Source organism: Ambystoma mexicanum, chromosome 4p (genome assembly GCF_040938575.1).
Source record: "Ambystoma mexicanum isolate Mex_15411 chromosome 4p, UKY_AmexF1_1, whole genome shotgun sequence".
Classification (NCBI taxonomy): Eukaryota; Metazoa; Chordata; class Amphibia; order Caudata; family Ambystomatidae; genus Ambystoma; species Ambystoma mexicanum.
Window position 1 is genome coordinate 1059372803 of NC_090927.1, and position 19866 is coordinate 1059392668.

The window sequence follows — 19866 nt, forward strand, 5'->3', positions numbered from 1 at the left end:
AGCAATCACTCTATCATTCACACAAGCATTCATAAAATGCCTTTGTACAACCCTCCTTCCCCCCTCTATCCACCACTTGCCAAAATCAGCTGAATGACCAAAACAAACTAACACACACACACATTCATACAGCAATCACTCTATCATTCACAAAAGCATTCATCACCCTACACTCACTCATAACACAAGCATACATGCATCCATAAACGTGTTTACATTTTAAAAAATGAACATAAAGGTACCTTCTGCAGGGGCCTGTGTGTGAGAGCTGAAACACCGCACTCCAGGCTGCTCTGTCCATATGTGTGAGGAGGCGCAGGAGCTCCCCCTCGCACATACAGACATGCAGTGCCCCAACTAGCATTTCCAATGAGCTATGCAATGCTGGAGAAGCAAAACGTCCCAGCCTTGCATGGCTCAGTGAGCATGTATGGCTGGGGCACTGAACAGAACTGTCAAAGGGAAATAGTGTTTCCCTTTGACAGGTCAGCCAGCCCAGGAGCACTCCATCAGCTGAAAAAAGCAGCTGAGGGAGCGCTGATTGTTTCACTGGGCTGGCTCCTTAGCTCCTCCATTATTGGGTGAGGGGGCCAATGGGTGGGCGCCCCCTCGCCATTATGGATGAGCCGCCAAGCTCGGACTGGCCTATAGGCAATAGGCCAATGCATGTATCAAAAATGCAAAATGCTAGTGTGGGCCATTTAAAATGAGCCACCTTTTTGGCCAATGTGGGCCAGTTTGATGTGTTACTTCACTATGCAGTTAGATTTTGACCTTTGAGCAGTTAGTATTTTTGACCATTGTTGCTGAATAAATATTCTTTAAATATCACAATTTACTTACATTTTAACACAAAGCACCCCCTTGGTTACTACGCAAACAGTCAGTGACTAGAGGAATGAATATTCATTCACAACTGCGGCCCACTTTTCATTGGTGTCTGAGACAGTTTCAAGCTTCTGCCCGACCAAGTGAGCCGCCCCTGCCATTTCTTCCAATCTAAAAAATATATATATATATATTTTTTTCTTTTTTTAGATTTCATGCTGGCCTCTCACAGCCCCCAAGGGATGTGGCCACTGCCCCCTGCAGGGCCGTGCACCACAGTTTGAATACCACTGTGCTAGACCAATAGCGGGTCGATGAGTGCAATGCAAACGTACACTCCCTAGAAGGTGAGAAGAATAAAGTACATTTGGTATCTTGAAAAGTGCAGTACATGTTCGCTAATATTAAACTATGTCACGTGATGGATAAGAAAGGGTAAATGAGTACCTTAATATCAAGGGAAAAACGTATCCTCTAGACCGTAGCTTCTATGCTATTTAGCCTGATGCAGATACCAAAAAGGAGGTATTATGCCGTCACTGAGAGGTTCTGTGAATAAAAATCGTTGAAAGCAAAACCATGAATGTGGCTTCCCAATACCAAAATGCAAAAATCATCGACATGGCCACAAAAGGGGACCACAGGTTTTTCTGATCAAGGAAGAAATATATGGAAACCCCAAAAGGGGTAAAGAGAGGAAAAAACACCCAAAACTCAACAAGTCATACATAAAGATCAAAATTTAGATAGATCAACTTCGATGTGTCCGTGGATACGAACGAAAACATAAAAAATAGTAGAGAGCAAGAAATCTGCGAAATTTTCAGAAAGAACACGTCAAAGGATACCCATGAGTAGAGGTACGGTGGTGATCAGGCCAGATGAAAAAGAAAGGGCCTATACAAAAAGAAACACCAATAACAGTGGAAATATCAGATGAAGAAGAAATAGATCAAGCCCTATTAGATCTAACGATGTAGTCTATATCAAACGGAGACGAAAGGGGGGGTGACGAGGAAGACACGCAGCATGACATGGATAAAGAGGGTACGATGGACTCTAAAAATTGACAAGAGTTCTACAGACGGTATTGCGGTATTGAGGAAGACGAGATAGAGGAAGAGAAGGCACCAGAGGAAATGGAGAAAATACAATAGGAATACCATACAGGTGGCAGACAGTCTCTGGATATACTGAGAGGGAATATAAATGAATATAAAGATATCAACAGAAAACCAACATGACCGAGAGGGATTAATAACAGATACAACGTCGATAAGAAAAAAGAAAGACAAGCCAGGAAGACGTTGAGCTGGTCGAGAACCACTTTATATCACTGCTGCGAATTACAACACATTTAAGAAAGAGGAGTCTGTCACCGTAAAACAGGGTAATGAATCAAAACCAGGGGCACCAGAAGGGTAAGATGAACAAAGGGCCCGGTGAGGAAAAAACTAAAAACATTGACCAATTAGAGGGTCTTTTACTGGAAAGGATGCTCTACTATAATGACGGGTTAATCCTCAATAGAGCAAACATGGTAAGATTGCTACAACACATCCCAGCACTGAGACTAATAATTTCCAAAGATATAGTTATAGTTGAATTTCTTGAAGATGACTGGACTGATAAAGTATTATTACACACAGTCTCAAAGTTGGTAAAACAGCTTCTTTTGGAAGAAGCCCACCAGTTAGGTCCCATGGGCTTTGATCTCTGTGAATATAAACAACTACACATAGACAAACATGATGAAAGTAGAGAAAATGAACAGCGGAACTATAACAAAAAGGGCACATTTAAAACTACAACTAGTATGTCAAGCAGAAGAAGGAATAACAGAAAGTCGAGCCATCTCCAAATGACAGAGAGCATAAATAAAGAGCCTGAAGGGGAAAGTGCAAAATGGAAGTGGTTTGCAAACCTGGCAGCAGAACAAATGCAAAACCAATATTGTTCAAATAATTCTGCAGAGGAGCAATGGACGTTGGTGAGTTGGAATACGAGAGGATTTGGCCATCTATTTAGAAAAGGTGATCTTCAGGAAATGAAGGTAAACATTTTGTGCCTCCAGGAAACATGGCTACTAGAAGCCCCGATCCTGGAGGGATATGAAGTTTTACTGAACCCGTCGCAAAAAGGAGCAAAGGGAAGGCCAAAATTTGGTCTGTTGGTGGTGATTAAAAACAACATGAGATGCTCTGTGGTCCAGATACAATATCCAACTCCATATATCCAGTTGGTAATATTAAAACTGGATCAACTACCAGAAACCGCTCAACGAGTTCTGATAATCCTAAAGTCTATTGGAATCCAGTAATATCTGCAAACATAACTCTACCAGAAGATATAATAGCCTTAATAGATAAACACAGGGAAAAATGGCCTGACCCAATGTTTTAAATAGTGGGAGACTTAAACTGTTCCTGTTTTAATTTGATAAATCAGCCCGCAGATCAAGACCTGGTAGAAGCAACGAAAAAATTAAAACAAGGAACACATTGGAGGAATGCAATTAAATCAAGAGACTGTATAATTCTGAAAGGAATTATACAGTGGGACGTTCTGGCAGGATCAACATGGAAAGGGCCCAACTCCACAGACATTTTGGACTATATATGAATTTCATCTAACATGTCACATATAGTGGAGAGGTTAAAGGTGATTGAAACATCAGCAAGTGATCATAACATCCTAAAAATGACTTGCAAAAGTATAAGTAGCAATAGAAAATGTGTTTATGCAAACCTGACAGCACTGGTAGTAAATCCAGGCAGAACAACTTTAAAAATAAAATCAGAAATTCTTCCCAGGTTGAACGCTAAACTGGAAAGTTTGATTATGCAGACGCAAAAGCAAACAAACTTTGACATCATTGATTATTTGCCATTATTGAAAGAATTCAAATCAGTCCAGAAAACAGGTAGTAACAAGCCAAGAAGTTCAAAGCGACATGTCTACGACAAACAGATAATAGACAGAAGAAGAGACCTCAACAAAACCATCAGGAGATTAAAAAAGAACAGGAACCCAGAAAACTGGACTGAAATACATAAACTAAAACAAAAATACCACAATTGGCTTCTTAGACACAAAAATAATACGGTAAACCAAGACTCAATAAACATGCTGGGAAAAATCAAAAACAAGAACACAGCGGAAATGTGGGCAATTATTAATGAAATGATGCTCCACAGGATGCTCTGATGGCCAATCCTATTCTAGCAGATACGTGGTTTGAATTTTACACTCAACTACAATCCAGAACGCCCTCGAAGACATCTCCAACAGTAGATATCGAGGCAGTGGACGTACAATTAGACACAGACATCATCTCCATTGAGGTAATAATCATGAACCTCAAAACCCCCAGAGCCCCGGGTCCCAACAGCCTGACACATACCATATTGAAAGAAAATTCACGAGAATGGGCAACATTCCTACACCACCTAATCAATCAAATAACAGCAGTGGGAAAGGTGCCAATTTCTTGGAGAGACGCAATAATCATGCCCTTCTTCAAAAAGGGGCTGAGGACCGATCCTAACAACTATCGGCCTATAGCCCTTCTTTATTTGTTGGTAACTGGAGGGTCAGCTCATGAAAAAGTGGGAGGACTTAAGAGCTAATGGTACTTGAAACAAAAGGGATGGCGTCCAACCACTTGCTTTTAGTCCCTTTACATATATATTTTAGTAAAGGCTGGATTATTCAGCATGCTTGGTATGACAGAAGCCATTTCATTAAGATAACTATCATACATGCTCAAAAAGACGAGCAATCAAGCCGTTAAAGGTTGCACTATAGCTTTTCATTTAGCCAGTGTTAGTAAGTGCAGAGAGAATTTTCTGCATTCAGTTTAACATACATCTTTTTAGTTTTTTGGTGTACATATAAATCAAAGCACATTCAACGTCTAGAAACAGATCGAATTAAGAAGCGGGATTGGGGGAATAATGCCCTCAAAGTGATGTAGTCCCGAGACGTTTCGGCGGGAAGCCTTCTTCATGGGCCTTGACTTGGTCTCCCCTGGACGGAGGTCAGGGAGTAGTGGATTCTTCCAGTCTGGGTTAATGAGGAGCTGGGAGTCGTATGTGACAGACCACTTCGAACTGTTGGAGGAGGTTCCTGCAGGTAAATCGCTGGTGTAGTGGATTCACTGTAAGTGCAGTCTTGCAACCATTTGAAGAATCTTGACTGTACAGGATAAGGAAAGTCCCTTGGAAGGACGCCTGTGGATGGCGGTCAGATGATGCCCCATATATGTATGGGGCTACTAGATTTGTAGGGTCTGGATATGCCGTGGCTTGATGTAGCTGCGGGACCTGTGTGTCCCGAAACGCGGGGATCAATTTCCTCGGATGCAAACGCTGACTGCAGGACATATGATAGTTAACTTAATGAAATATATATATGTAAAGGGACTAAAAGCAAGTAGTTGGACATCATCCCTTTTGTTTCAACTTCTTTATGTGTTGGGCAAGATGTACGCAACTATTCTCCTGAAAGTTTTGTCGACATGGATTGTGGCAGTAGGAAGGAGAGATCCCTGGCAGTCAGGGCTTGTGAAGAGAAGAGGGATTTCACTTAACATATTCTTGATGAACTCGCTGAAGGCAAGAACCAGGAATTCGAAAGATTAGAAAGTATTTGTTGCTTTTGTAGATTTATCAAAGGCATTTGATACGGTCGGCCGAGGAAAACTTTGGGATAAGCTGTTTCAATGGCAATGTCCAAGAATTATTCTAGAGGGAATTAAAGATACATACCAATGCGACCCTTGGAGTTAGACTGGATAAAACAGGTCTAACATCCAATCAGATCCTGACCAGTACGGGTCTGAAACAGGGTTGTCCTCTAGCTACAGAACTATATTATCTGTATGACTCTGACATTGATGAGGCATTCGAACTAACACGTGCATTCCCACCGAAACTTGCTGGTACAGATATTGGAAGGCTTTTGTGTGTAGATGACATCGTCCTTATGGACCAGACGCCAGTAGGACTGGAACGTCAGTTAGAATCCTTGCTGGTATACGTCGACGCAAACGATCTTTCAATAAATCCAGATAAGTCACATATACTTTGTTTATCAAAATCCCAAAACAACAAAAAGAACAAGATTAATTGGATCCTGAAGAGGAAAAAAATCCTGGAAGTAAACTCTATTATTTACCTAGGAGTTTGCATTAATAACAGCAACAGTGAGATCCCTAGAGCAGATCTGATGAAAAAGAAAACACTGAATCAGGCTGCACAGGAGAAGATTCTATTACGAAGATACTGTAGATTCTCGTTATTGCCTTTAATATCTTTTTACAGAATTAAAGTAATACCAATACGGGCCTATGGAGCAGAAACAGCTTTTACCCTCCCTGAGTGGATTTGGTAAATTTTAGAGGGTCGGTCTTGCAACTTCCACCTTCTCTCCCAATCCAAGCAATCAGGAGAGAGCTTGCATTGACCTCCTTAAAAGCTGTAGTGAGTTGGAAGACCATTTCATTGCACAGGAATGTTATGATTTACCATTGACGGGAGGGTTTGAAGTTCTTAACAAGGCCCTGAGCGACATCCATGAACATCAACTTCAAAAATGGAAAAGGTTGTGTGAAGCGACCCTAGAAGACCTGAATGAGACAAAAGAGGATCTTCTTAACAACCCTTCAAAAACTAAGAAAAAACTCTGCACAAAAGACTGAACTCAGACCCAAGATGATTTGGTGAAATATAAACGCTACAACAAATTTTAAACAGTTTCGAGAAAACTAAATAAAATTTCAGCTTACCTGAGAATCTTTCCAAACTGGTACGGGAGATCACATCTCATGCGATTCCAATGGAACATTTTGCACACAAATTAAATCAATTACAGAAGATCAAAGATAGTTGGAACAAACAAATGTACATTTTGCCCAAATCAAGATGCAATTCAATCACTGAAACACTTGACACTTGAGTGGAAAGGTTTAACTGACGAACGGAATCATTGCTTGGAAAGATTTGTGAAAAACATCACGAACAGAGAAACTGCAGTATGGTGGGACGTCTTCACCGAAGGAGAAAAAACAAACATTAACTTGGCTTTGGTTAAACTGATAACAACGATCTTTAAGAAAATCGAACTGTTGGACCAAGTAAAACAAAACATTTAAGGGAAGGAAGCCAGAACCAAGTGACTAGAAGGTTGAGGTGCAAACTGAAAGAAGCAGCAACATGTTTAAACACGATTACGTTTTCATTGTCTATCAGGCACAGTTTTTATTAATTTTATTTATATGAATGTGAAGTTTAAGAAATGGCTTAAGGTTTTCGGTGTTGTAAAACCATATGATGCCTAATAAAAATATATATATATATATATATATATATATATATATATATATATATATATATATATATATATATGTATACTATGATTTTTGTAACATGGGTCCTTTTTCCTCTGTGTTTCCCTTATCTCCTTCTGCAATGTTAAATGATCACACGTTTGACCTCTTACTGTTATAACCAATGTGTGTCATATTCTCATCATATTGTTTGTTTATCTATATTGTTTATTCATCTATTCAGCCTTGCCTCTTGAAAAAGTCCCAGGAAGGGTCGAAACACGCGTTGGCAACGTTGGCAAAGTTTGGACACATTTGTTGCATAACTGTGATTAAAACACAGACTGTAAAATGTGTTATTCGTATATTGTTAAGGATTTCAATCAGGCGATACACCCTGGTCTCAGCCTAGTATGCAGCGCACAAATGAAATGCTTTTTTTGTTATATATATATATAGGTTCAATATTTGAGAGATACACCACTCATACCACACACTCTTTTCAAATACCCCGGGACACAATGGACCAGGAGCCAGGCTGGTAGGTAAAGGTAATATTTATTTATTTATTTATTTAGAAATTCAAATCAATCAGACAATTTTTAATATGTGGGGCAGCAATCACCAATGTGGTACAATAACAAATAGGAATGTAAACAATGCAATTAAATTAACCCTTTAGCAACACAGATAGAAAACACCAGAGAATAGAGACACTTTTGAATGTTTGGAAAGATAGCACTCAAGTTAGGTTTTCCCCCTGCAGTATTCCTCAACCCACAAATAATCAATTCTAAATAGATATAAGGAAGCAGCAGGTAATCAGGAATGAGGAATCATAAACAAAATTCAAATCCAACCTCCCCTCCCCAAACAATAGAAAAAAACAGATTTTAAACCCTTCCTATGTTAAATTGACACTCGGAAATGGATGAATAAAACAATGAATATGTGTTAAAATGCTTAAATAAGTACAATTCTTTACAGGAGCAACACTGGAAAGTTACAAGCAATCATAAGCAATAGATTGAGCAAAAGCATACAGTTCAAAAATGAATGGAAGGTTTAAAACAATTCATAGTAAAAATAACACGTGTAAAACTTTGCAAAAATGCTCATTCCCGCCTGAAATTAACCAAACGATTTTTAATAAAAACGGGTGAAATTCACTTATTTGGAGTGTGGTTTCTGAGTTGGGCTAGGGATCCTAGGTACAATATGAAAGTGAAATGAGGTCTCTAGCTGTTAAATTGAGTGAGTTATGCAAGATCTAGTGAGATGCGTTTTTGGAAAATAAAGGCGTGAAAAAGAAACAGAAATCAATTTTGACAAGGACATTTTTATTCTACACTAGGGCATTCAGGCTAGGCGACCAGATTGAGACACAGTAAGCTCTGGCGTTGATCCGCGGAATCAACCCTATCACCTCTGCGCTCGCCCTGGCAGTCCCAGTCTGATCACCCGAGGGAAGACTAAGGGCTTAGGATTTCACAAGACAAAATTATTCAAGATATTGGCGCTAGCACAAGGAATCAAAGGCAGGGTTTCAAAAATGATTTTGACAATATTACAGTTATTAGGATAAGGATAGGATGACTGAGAGATGGGGATGGAACAAAGCAAGGCAAGGTTTACTATGGTTCTTATTGATACTCACAGTCCACTTTTAGTTTGGATTTTGGACAGTCAGCGCTCTGGATCACCACACGGATCCGGTCTAACACAGGACAGCCGGACAAACTCAGTGGGACAGGGTCATCTGAGCATGGACTGGATACGAAAGGATAGTTGTTCTGGTTACTGGATAAGATGGGGCATCAGGTAGCAGGATGACAGCAGCATGCAGTGAGTGGCAGCAAGCCAAACTGGATCAGGAGGCCAAAGGTACCACAGTTTCCCTTGGTTATGGGATTATTTTAGCATTGAGGCCTAGCTGAAGCAAGATCAGCAATTGCTTGGCCTTGAAGTTGGGATCTGGAGTTTGGATGGATAAATGCAAGATGAAGACAGGAACAGACAGGAAGAGGACGCCGGCGTAGGAATCAGTGTATGTGTCGAGTGCTAGCTAGGGGCCCTTATTTATAATGCAAGATGACAGAATTACAGTATATGACAGGGGCAGGATTTACTACCCACGCCCCTAACAATAGCATTGGGCAAGGGCATAGTCTCCGCCTTGCTCACAATTGGTTGGATATCAGAAAAGTGGTGTCATGTTTATGAGGTGATTTTTACTGTATCTAGAAACTCCCACATTTACTTTATTGAAAATCCAATTTTGCCAAAAACACATACTTTTGCAGTTGCATCTTCTTAGTAAGTCAGATACACAGGTTACATATTTTGTGCAGCACATTTTAGCACAAACCTCCAGTCTGTGCGACCTTGTTTCACCTTTCTGACACATTTTGGTAATTTTACACATGAAAGATTTGGCCTAAAATTCCACAATGTTCTACACAGATGCAAATTGTCCCCAGGGATGTATGTACAAAATTTGGCATTTTCAACATGGATGCTTTTCTGGTAATACAACATATATCACCATTTCTGTCCAGGGTGTGTCACAACATTCTACCAAGTTTTCAAACACAGCCCACAATTCCACTTTTACGCTATGAAAATTCCACGTTTCTACCAATTTTGACAGCTGAGATATAAGTCTTTTTAAAGTTCTTTATAAAATAGTCTTTAAGACAAATGGGAGTCATTGTCTGTCATTTTTTTCTTCCCAGCAAACACCAACTGGGAGTTTCTTTCAAGCAGGATGGGGGGGCCTCTCTCTTAATTGAAGGTTTTATTGCCCTCACGCTTGACATGTGACTGTCCCAGGACTGCTATTGTCCCAGCCAGGAGCACAGACGAATGTCTGATGAGCTTGTGAACTGTCATTGTCCTAACCCACACAAAGTTTTTGAAGATGACAATTAGCACTTTTGGCGTCCTGGAAGTTTATGGTGTGCCTCTCTTCCTGAAGGAAGTTGCAGGGCTGGAACTTGAACAACTGGAAGACCAGTTTTTTTAAAGCTTGCCAACTCAGCCCAGTTGATTTAAAAGTCTTTATTTCATGATTTCTGAGTCTTGATTTAACAAACCTGTGGAATAAAAATAGCCTATGCATGTATCATCACCAGCCACATAATCCATTTACATTGCTAAGTAAGCAGGCCTTCACTGAACAATTTACTTTGAAATAGACAATTTTTCTTCAGTCAGAAAAGCCAATTTTACCACATGCGTTTAAAAACTGCTAACATTGCTTTCTTCTAAAATCGATTTTCATCTCCAGCGTATTCACACACTGCCATGCAGCTATGGTTATTCTCTTGAATGCTGAAGTTGTTCCGCAGCATGAATACATTTGAAGAGGCATGGCTCAGCTATTTAGAGTCTTTCTCTACACAGCTGACTTTTAGATACTTTTGCAAAGCAAATAGACAAGTTTCCTGTGTAAACTGAAAACAAAGCCCCTGGTTGATTTCTTTCCAAGCTAAGATGACTGGGCCTGTCATTCTTTAACTAGACATGGTTTTGCTAATGCACAATGACTTCTCCTGGGCCTGGCCGGGCCTTTTCAATCACAGCAGTTTCATAGTACATGGATGGATTTAGCCTCAAAACAGCATTTTTAAAGGTTGGAAAAGGTGTCATTTTAAAGAGAATTTTGGGGGTTTTCAGCAAGCCAATATTGCCTATTTCACTTAATTCCATGTTAAACGTTGCAGAGCACACTGGCACCCTCCTGCGGTGTGTACTCTGTTCCTCCCTGCCTGAAATGTGTGTGGCAGGGTGATGCAGCCATTTTCTTTGGTGGTTGTAGAATGCAATTTTGAGATCAAGGCACGCACAGGAGTTAGTGCAGCCATTTTGCTGTTTCTTGCACCAATGCAGCAAAGCGATGTGGTAAAGCACATCTGAGTGGGTCAATATATTCCACAATATTTTCACTCATTATTTCACTTTTGTGACAGCGCTTTTCCTTGGAACAATCAATCTTGTTTGTACTTTAAAACAGTAGGTTGGGGCAGTCTACAGTTCCAAAAGGTTTGCGGCAGTCACTATCTCTCTCAACTTTAAAACAGTAGCTCAGCAGACATGTATACCCGAATGCTCTACTACCTGGTACCCCATACCTCTGTCCTACTTCAACAGAATGTTCCCTTTTTACATTCCAGAATTATCCATATTAAATCAACAGAGACTGGCTCTCCAGAGTTCCCCCGGATGAGTAGCAAAAACACTGCAAAAGAGAATTAGGAACTGGCGAATTATGCAGTTGGCACCTGTGTTTGTTTATTCTTTGCATGACAAGTTAAACCACAGACCTCAAGAGATCAATTTTTGAGCCAAAAAAGTGTGAGTTCATTATTGCATTACAGTAAACACTAGCTGTACCTGGTGTACCATATGCCAATCTCAAACTCCACCCCCACCCCACAAGTCATGTTGTCGGGTCTGTATTTCCTGGAGTTGCTGATAGAAGGGTGACCAAAAAAAGGAATATATTGATACCGTTGTGTGTGTGGGGGGAGGTTTGTGTGTGTGTGTGTGGGGGGCACAGGTTGTGTGTGTGTGTGTGTGTGTGTGCATGTGTGTGCATGTGTGTGTGTGTGTGTGTGTCTGTATGCATACATTGTTATTGCTTGTGTTTTGCAGGAATGTTGCCATCAAACTGAGGGTGCATTGCCCATACGAGAGGCGAAGGGGTGTTCTGACAGACTTTATAAGGGAGCAAAAACCAGGCTGCAGAATTTACAGTTGGGTTTATTATTTGCTATTTACATTTCACTATGTGTTTGGATGTGTATTATTGGGAAAATAAACAATTTCAAAAGCTGTCTATATTTGGACATTTTACAATGCTCAGTTATGAGGATCACTTCCCCTATATAATTCAGTCATTGAAAAGTACTTTTCCTACTGAGCCAAGCACATTATGCAAACCTAGAACAAGAATACACAATATTTTCACAAAAATTCCTATACCTACAAAGATTGCTAATTACGCAAGAAGTCATCCCAAAACAATGCAGATGTATTTTTTTAGGATTATTTGGGAATTACATTGTTTTTGGATTCTTCAAAAAATCCTAAACAAATATATAATAAACATATTTGGGTGCATTAAGTCAAATGTAATCGAAATAAAATACAGTTAAATCAAAAGACATTTCTGCATTGAAAGGGGATTTAAATAGCATTTAAATTATTGGGAAAATGCAATAGTATGTTAGTAATAAAATAAATGTATTTCGGATAACTGTAACCCATAAAATGTACAGATTTAAGACTTAGCACATAATTCTATTATATTAATATCACATCACATTAAAAACAAGTCAAATAAATATATGCAAGAGTATACATAAACATGTATTACCCAGTTTTGTTGAATGTAAATTTCCACAAAGGTTTATTGCCGCATTTTACGCCGCATTGACTTAACAGAAATATCTAGATGGTATATTGCATGAGGCATATAGCAGGGGCCAGTGAGGAGTAGAACATGGTGGAGCAGGGGTTCTACTCCTGCTGTTTGTGGTAAGAAAAGTAGCAAAATAGGCAAAAACCTAGCGGCGAAATTGCCATTCGGAAACAAACAAAAATAGGTAAACGCTCATAGATCCCATAAAAATATATATGATTATAGACTATACAACAGTATATCTGTTCCTGAAAACATTACGCTTATTACATATTTTGATGGTGCCCAAGATGTCACTGTGTCTCTAACAGAAAGTAAATAGACAAATGCCGGCCTACATTGGCAACTATTACGATACCTCAAAATGGGAAGAAAGAAGTGACTCGAGTGTGCATATCTCTTACAAAAAAACTGAAAGTGAAAAGCACTCTAGGGTATATTCGGGCAAATTGGGCAAGAGATTGTTACTGTTTTCTCCTCTTCACTTTGACAAATTTGATTCTTAATATTGAAATGAAGGCAGTTAAAACTGAGTCTTGTAATCAGACATCGATCTCACAAAAAAAGCTGTGCTTCAAACAAAATTGAGGACCACTAAAACTTGAAATTGCCAACAGTGCTGAGTTTAGTCATGAGGTCCTCTTTGGCATTTCTGTAGGTCGTATCAATGTCACTTCATATGTTTTAGTTAATGATGGCTTAATTTGCAGACCGAATGCAATAAATAGGAAAATTCAAGCTATTTGAAGCGATTTATGCGCATAATGTAGCCAAGGAATGTTCAAGCCTCAGTCTGAATTGAGCAAACTAACTAAAATCAATTAGTGAGTTTTCTGTGTTTATTAACAGCAGTTTCTAAGAAAAAGAGAAACTGGTAGAAGTTTGATACAGTCTTCAAGAAGATTGAGACTAATCGTGTTGTGCAGAGTATATATTGGCGTGGAGCGAGGGCACCTTTCCCACTTTGATGCTCATCTCTGGTCCTTCACAGTCTGGGCTTTAGCAGCCAATCACGCTCACCACTAGCTATTCCACATTGTGTTATCTACTGGTCCATCAATCAACATCTGCCACCATCTCCAGAAATAAATTCTCTCCCTTCTGCCACCAATATGGCACCTTGGCACTTCATACAAGCAAATATGGTCGCAGTGGCCACTGACTTCTGGATGGGATACTTTTACAGCTCTTTAATCAAGTACACACAACTCCTGCATTTATGAGTCTCTGTTCTTGTCTACTATCCTTTTCCTCACCATGCTGCATACCTGTTTGTGCCAAAGGTGCAAAAGAAATCACCCCACAGAGTAACTGGGGGTGCAGTGGGGCTGTCACAAGTAGGGTCTCCCTGGCATCTCTGTGTTTAATTCGGAGGGCTTCTGGTCACTCGGGGTGCTGCATGGCCGATATCCCCCGGTAGTGCATTTCTAAATGTTGTATACTACTGTTGCATGGTACTTCACCTTTTCAAGTAACCTTAGCATCTTTTCAACCACTGTTTGGCTACATAAGGGGAGGAAGGATAGCTCAGGGGCAACACGTTTATCTTGGAATTAAGACAACGCAGTGCAACTCGGGCTTGAATCTCGGGCTTAGAAACCACTTGCTGGTGTTAAGTGTGTTAGAAAAGAACAACTATAATTATTCACAGAGGTTGCTATGGGTAGCAATGTTGAAAATGTCTATAATACATCAAACGTGGCACAATGAACGACTTAAAAAAGTGCCCTAGTTTAACCATGCCGAGTTATAACACAACAATCCACTCTTAAAGGTTCAGGAATGTTCCTATTTTGAGCTGCTGCATTTCCCAAGCATTCCAGTAAGTTCCATTAAAATAAATTGCCCAGCTCATTGCAGAACACAAAGCCTCAAGAAGTTCAGACACTCATGTGTCTTTTCCTCGTCGCAAAACTCACTGCACTCAAATGTCTGTACCTGAGTGGAAAATGATCCTGACTTCCAGCACAATTCACCTGGTGCTCGTTTATAAATTTACTAACAGAAAAAACAGCTCTCCTAGTTTTATGATGATTCCGGATGCTTTCTTGGTATTTTGCTCTAGTGTTACTTCCTCTTTTAAAAAATACAACATAACAGGCGGGCAGGAGGTGGCAGCATGTTATGCCATAGTTCGAAGCCAAGATGGCGACCATCTGGACTGCAGGAAAGTACACGCCAACGGCAGTGACGTATATCGGGATAAAGGAGATCCAAATAAACAGGTAGATGAGCATGCTGAAGGTGATGAATCGCGCTTCGTTGTACTTGTCTGGCAGTGTTCTACCTTTGTAAGCTACCACAAAGCACACAAAGGCAAGCAGCCCGCTGTAGCCCAGCATGAAGCCGAAGGCCAGGTATGAGCCTTCGCTGCACTGAAGCAACGCGATTTTGGGCATTGAGTAGTTTGAGGTGCTTGTGGGTGGATTCAATAAAAGCCAGGCCACGCAAATCACAATCTGAATGGTGGTTACTAGGACAATAAACAGTGCTGGCTGATAGGTGACTCGGACTTCCGATTTCCCCACTTTCCCCAGTTTGAATGCAAGAAGAATTAGCAGCGATTTCAGCAGAACGCAGGAGATGCAGAGTGTGAAACTGATGCCGTACATGGCCTGTCTGATTTGGCATGTAGTGTCAGTGGGTTCTCCTATGAAGAAGAAAGTGCTCATGAAACTAAAGAGCAGTGATACACCCAGCACGAAGGAGTAAACGCCGCCCGCTGCTTTCACAGCCGGGGTGCTCAGATGCTTCAAGAAGAGGATTCCTATTGCCAGAACGGCTACCAAACCCAACGCAGAAAAACAGGCCAGCACAATGGCAAAGGGGTTGGCCCATCCGAAAAACTGGATCGTTCGATCTTCGCACTTGGCACTTCCGTTATTTGACCACTGATAGTTGGGACATGGTGAGCATACGTTCAAATCTAGAAACGGAAAAGAAAAAGAAAAAATAGTTATTTACAATTGAACATAGAGCAGTGTTTGCTTTAAATCAGTTTTACGTTCAAAATGTCATGTATGACCTCATAGGTCACAGCTGGAGTGGAAATGAAGGAAACGTTAGATGGCATGTTCTTGCCACGCAACTGATGGATGAGTCCTGTGGATTTGCTGGAACGGGCAGGAGTAAGAACGTGTCTGCTTGGCCTCACCAACTCCACCAATTCCGGTCTGTGAGTACACATGGCTGAGAAAGGTTGGGGTGCCCCTGCATGCGTGCAGTAAAAGGAACGGGCACGATGCTCGGACGGCAATGCCCAAACCAAGAACGCAAAATGGTAGTGTGACAGGTTTATTTGGTCAAAGTGGGCCACTTGTATGGCCCATCTGGGCCAGTTTCATGAGTTACTTCACAATGCGGCTAGTAGTTTTGACCAGTGTTGCTGAATAAATATTCTCTAAATGGCACCATTTGCATCCCATTTTATCCAACAAGCTCTCCCTTGGGGACTATTCAAACAGTTTGTCACAAAAGGAATGAATTGTCATTTGCAACTGTGGGCCACTTTTTCGTTGGTGCCCGGGAACATTTTATGCCCCAGGCCGAACCTGATGGGAACCCAGGTTCCGCCCAAGCTTATGTGCGCACATAGCAGACCTCTGTAATGCCTCAATAACACATGGTAATAGCCATTGCCCCCATGTTTACCTTCTTTGTCTCAGTCCTTACAAAATGAGGTTTCAGAATTGTCCTTTGATTCCAAGATTTTGCTCCAGCCCACTGCCTTTGGTGAGCCCCCCCACCCCCCGGCCCCCCCCACACACATAAGTGCTGTGATGGATTTCTGCCTGCTAGGGGGCCTTGTAACCAGATGGGCCTGCCAGACCTTGTGGCTATCATTGAACTTATCAACTTTCATGTATAAGCCACCACATTTATAATTTCAGCTTGGCATAAGTAACTGACATGACAGAAGCTGTAAGGCCACACAATACCTAGCATACAATTATGAAATTTGCACATGCAATAACTGAGTAACAGTATCTCATGTAGGTTTACCTTTTAAAGCATAATTGGTCTTAAGGCAACATCTTCACATTATAGAGAAGCCTATTGACACATCCCACCTAATTAATGAAGTATTTAAAGGGTGAGGGAAAGTATGGTGTGGTACTAAAAAGTCTGCTAAAAGTAAATTCATTTTAGTAGTCCTGGGGCTACACTATCAATTGAGCACTAGCCGATTGTCAACTTCTAAAGTGAAAACACATTTTTGTTTGGCAAGCCTTTTACAAATATGCTAGCACTCTACAAATCTGAAGGCATATACCTGACCACAGCCTAAAGCTGGCCGCAAAGGGATATGTAGCTGGCATCTCCACTATGGAAGTAATTTCAAAATCCACACTGCCTTTCATGAATATAATCAGGAAGCATTTAATAGTAAACACACATGACATTACATTCGTCCTATACAAACAATGTACTGTTAGATCGAGGCTAGCAAGACACTAATCAATAATTATTTTCACCAAAAAATATATTTATTCCAAGTTCCAACAATTATTTAGTGGTACTGAACAAATCGTGCATCCATTGCATACCAAATTAAAACTCCATTCAATTCCCTCCATCGCACACATGCACTCAATCATTCATACATACCGAAGGCCTCTAGCAGGGAGGTATTTAGGGAGAGAAAGTTGGGTGTAGAAGGTTCCCAGGGCCCAGAAAGCCTTGCGGATGATGCAGCTGGTCTTGAACTTGATCCTTTAGGGCTGGAGAGATGTGGTACCTGGGCTTGAGGCCAAGGATACATCTTGCAGTCCTATTCTGGATTAGTTGAAGGGGGCGAAGGGAGGATACAAGGAAGCTTGAGGAAGAGTAAGTTGTAGTAGTCCAGCCTAGATAGGACCAGAGCTCTGGATGCATTGATTTTCTGGGGGAAGGGGAAGAAAGGGAAAATGCCTCTGAGGAGGTGCAGCTGATAGTGGGCCTTCTTGGCAAGGCCCGTGATGTGAGGAGAGAAGGAGAGAGAGGAGTCAAAGATGACACCAAGGTTTTTTGCCTCACAGGAGGGTGAGGGGAGGGGACCCATAGAGGGCAGCCAGAGGGTAGGAGGTAAGGATGGAGCTGGGGTACCAATGAGAGGGATCTCAGTCTTACTGGCATTAAGGCAGAGATCATTGGAAGCACACATGCCTGAATAGCAGTCAGACAGTCAGAGATGAGAGAAGGGGTATAGGGGCAGTAGAGGGAAGCTTGAAGGAGAGCTGTGTGTCGTCTGCATAACACTGGAAGTGAGGAAAGAAGGGGGACATCAGGTGGGCCAGAGGGGAACGGTAGATGTTGAAGACCCACAGTGAAAGGATAGCGCCACGAGTGATGCTGCAGGTGGAGGGTGTGATAGGAGAGAGCAAAAGGCCCACTTGAACCTGGGAAGGTTGTCGGAGAGGAATGAGGTCAACTAGTCCAGTGCCATGCCCGTGGTGTCACAGAGCTGATTTGTCAGGGTGGCATGATTGATCACGTTAAAGTCAGAGGAATGATCCAGAAGGATAAGAATGGATGAAGAGTTGGAATCGAGATTTGAGAGCAAGTCTTCACGGGTGCTCAGTAGAGCAGTTTCAGTGCCTCTGGCTGCTCTGAAGCCAGACTGGTGGTCATGGAAACAGCCAACAGATTCAGAATTTTGGATCAGTTCGGAGATGACCAGCTTCTCCTGGAGTTTGTCCAGTAAGGGGATAATGGAGATAGGGCAGTAGTAGTACCGGCAGGAGGGGTAGGCAGTGGGCTTTTTGAGGAGAGGGTGCACAAGAATGTGCTTTAGGGGTAGCAAGAAGGAGCGGGTGGCAAAGGAATGATTACATAAATCGGCCAAGGCTGGCGCAAGGGAATGGTACACAGTGCTGCCACTTTCTTGCTTAATGTATGCTGTTCAAAGCCTTTCTTTTCTAGGCCGAGAGGTTGAGAACTATGTTATGCTGCCACATACAGGGATATTCAGTTCTGTCACTTGCTGGCTTATACTAGCCTACTTTCTTCTTTTTTCATCTGCAATGTGCTAAAGGGTATCCGGTCATTTTTTCGAAAACTTATTTTCGAAACATCATTATGTCGAAAACATTTTGCCGAAATTATTTGTTTTTTGAATGTTTTTTTTGGTTTCGTAAGTAAAAAAAGTGTTAAAAAATGAGGTTTGGGGGAACCCCCCCATTAAAAAAATGAAATAAAAAAAAACATTTGAAAAAAAAACTTTCGGCAAAATTGTGTCGAGAAAATGGCATTCGAAATATGCTATTCGAAAAAGTGACTATAAACCGTGCTAAAGATCTATACTATGTGCACACTGCTGTTTTTATGTAATGTGCAAATGGACACCTTTAAGCATCTTGTATTATGACCTACCACTGAGCAGCTCCTGTAACATCCAGCCAGAACACTGAACAGTAAAGCACCATGTCTATTTTAATGACCTATGGTCCCCTATTGCAAAGGATGAAGGTTAGTCCATTGTATTATATAATTGTGGCACACACTCTCCCCTATCCACTGGAAGCTATCCTAGTGTGGCTTAGCGTGGGGAGATTCTTTGTCAGATTTCCCTTCCCCCCCCCTATCTTTCATTCAGAACACAGCAAACGTTTAGCTCTGGCACATCTCTCAGAGGACCCAGCATCACCAGATTTCTTGAGGAGTCCTCATAAGGGAACTCATTACAAATACTTGGTTTGTAAACCCACACAACTCACAGGAACTCTTGAGCACATCTCAAGGTCATTCCATATCAATAACTAGATTTAAAATAAAACCAGCAACACATTGTACTGCTAACTGACAAGGTAATTGACTTGTCCAATATGGACAGTTCCTGATTCTTTTCATGACCTTTTTTGGCCTATCCCCAAATTACTATAGATGCATCCCAGCAATCCTTATCACTCAACTTTATGTTTATGCATCTGCCTGCAGTCTAGACACTTATCCCCAGAACAACTCATGGATGTTTCCTCCACCTGTCCCTCTGGTCAATGACTTAGTGACACCCAAGCGCTCTCTGAGTTTGATGGGTCAGGCAATACCTACTTCCATCCCAGGGAAAGACCTGGTTACTCCAGTTGGGCCATTCTGCCCCTGAATAGGGAAGCTAATTCTTGACACCTCTGAGAGGCAGGACAGCAAATCAGTTAGGTGATAACCCCAAGTGAGTGTTTTCTCTGCTTCTTTGTTAAAATACAGAAAATAAAATAACAAAGCCGAACATAGCAAATTTTTGTAGGTCGAATTTCGAAAATATTTTTTGGGGTTTTTTGCACTTTTTTCTTTTTCTAATGCGGGGAAG

At 41.2% G+C, this 19866-nt stretch overlaps 1 protein-coding gene across 1 annotated transcript in view; it reads right to left on the reverse strand.

The window, feature by feature from the left end:
• Positions 1-7695: 7695 nt before the first annotated feature.
• LOC138453620 (G-protein coupled receptor family C group 6 member A-like) overlaps positions 7696-19866 on the reverse strand; it is a 345839-nt gene continuing 333668 nt past the window's right edge. Inside the window, exon 6 of the mRNA XM_069606630.1 lies at positions 7696-15507. Coding sequence (XP_069462731.1) covers positions 14462-15507 — 1046 coding nt within the window. The 3' untranslated portion in view covers positions 7696-14461. The remainder of the gene's footprint in view (positions 15508-19866) is intronic.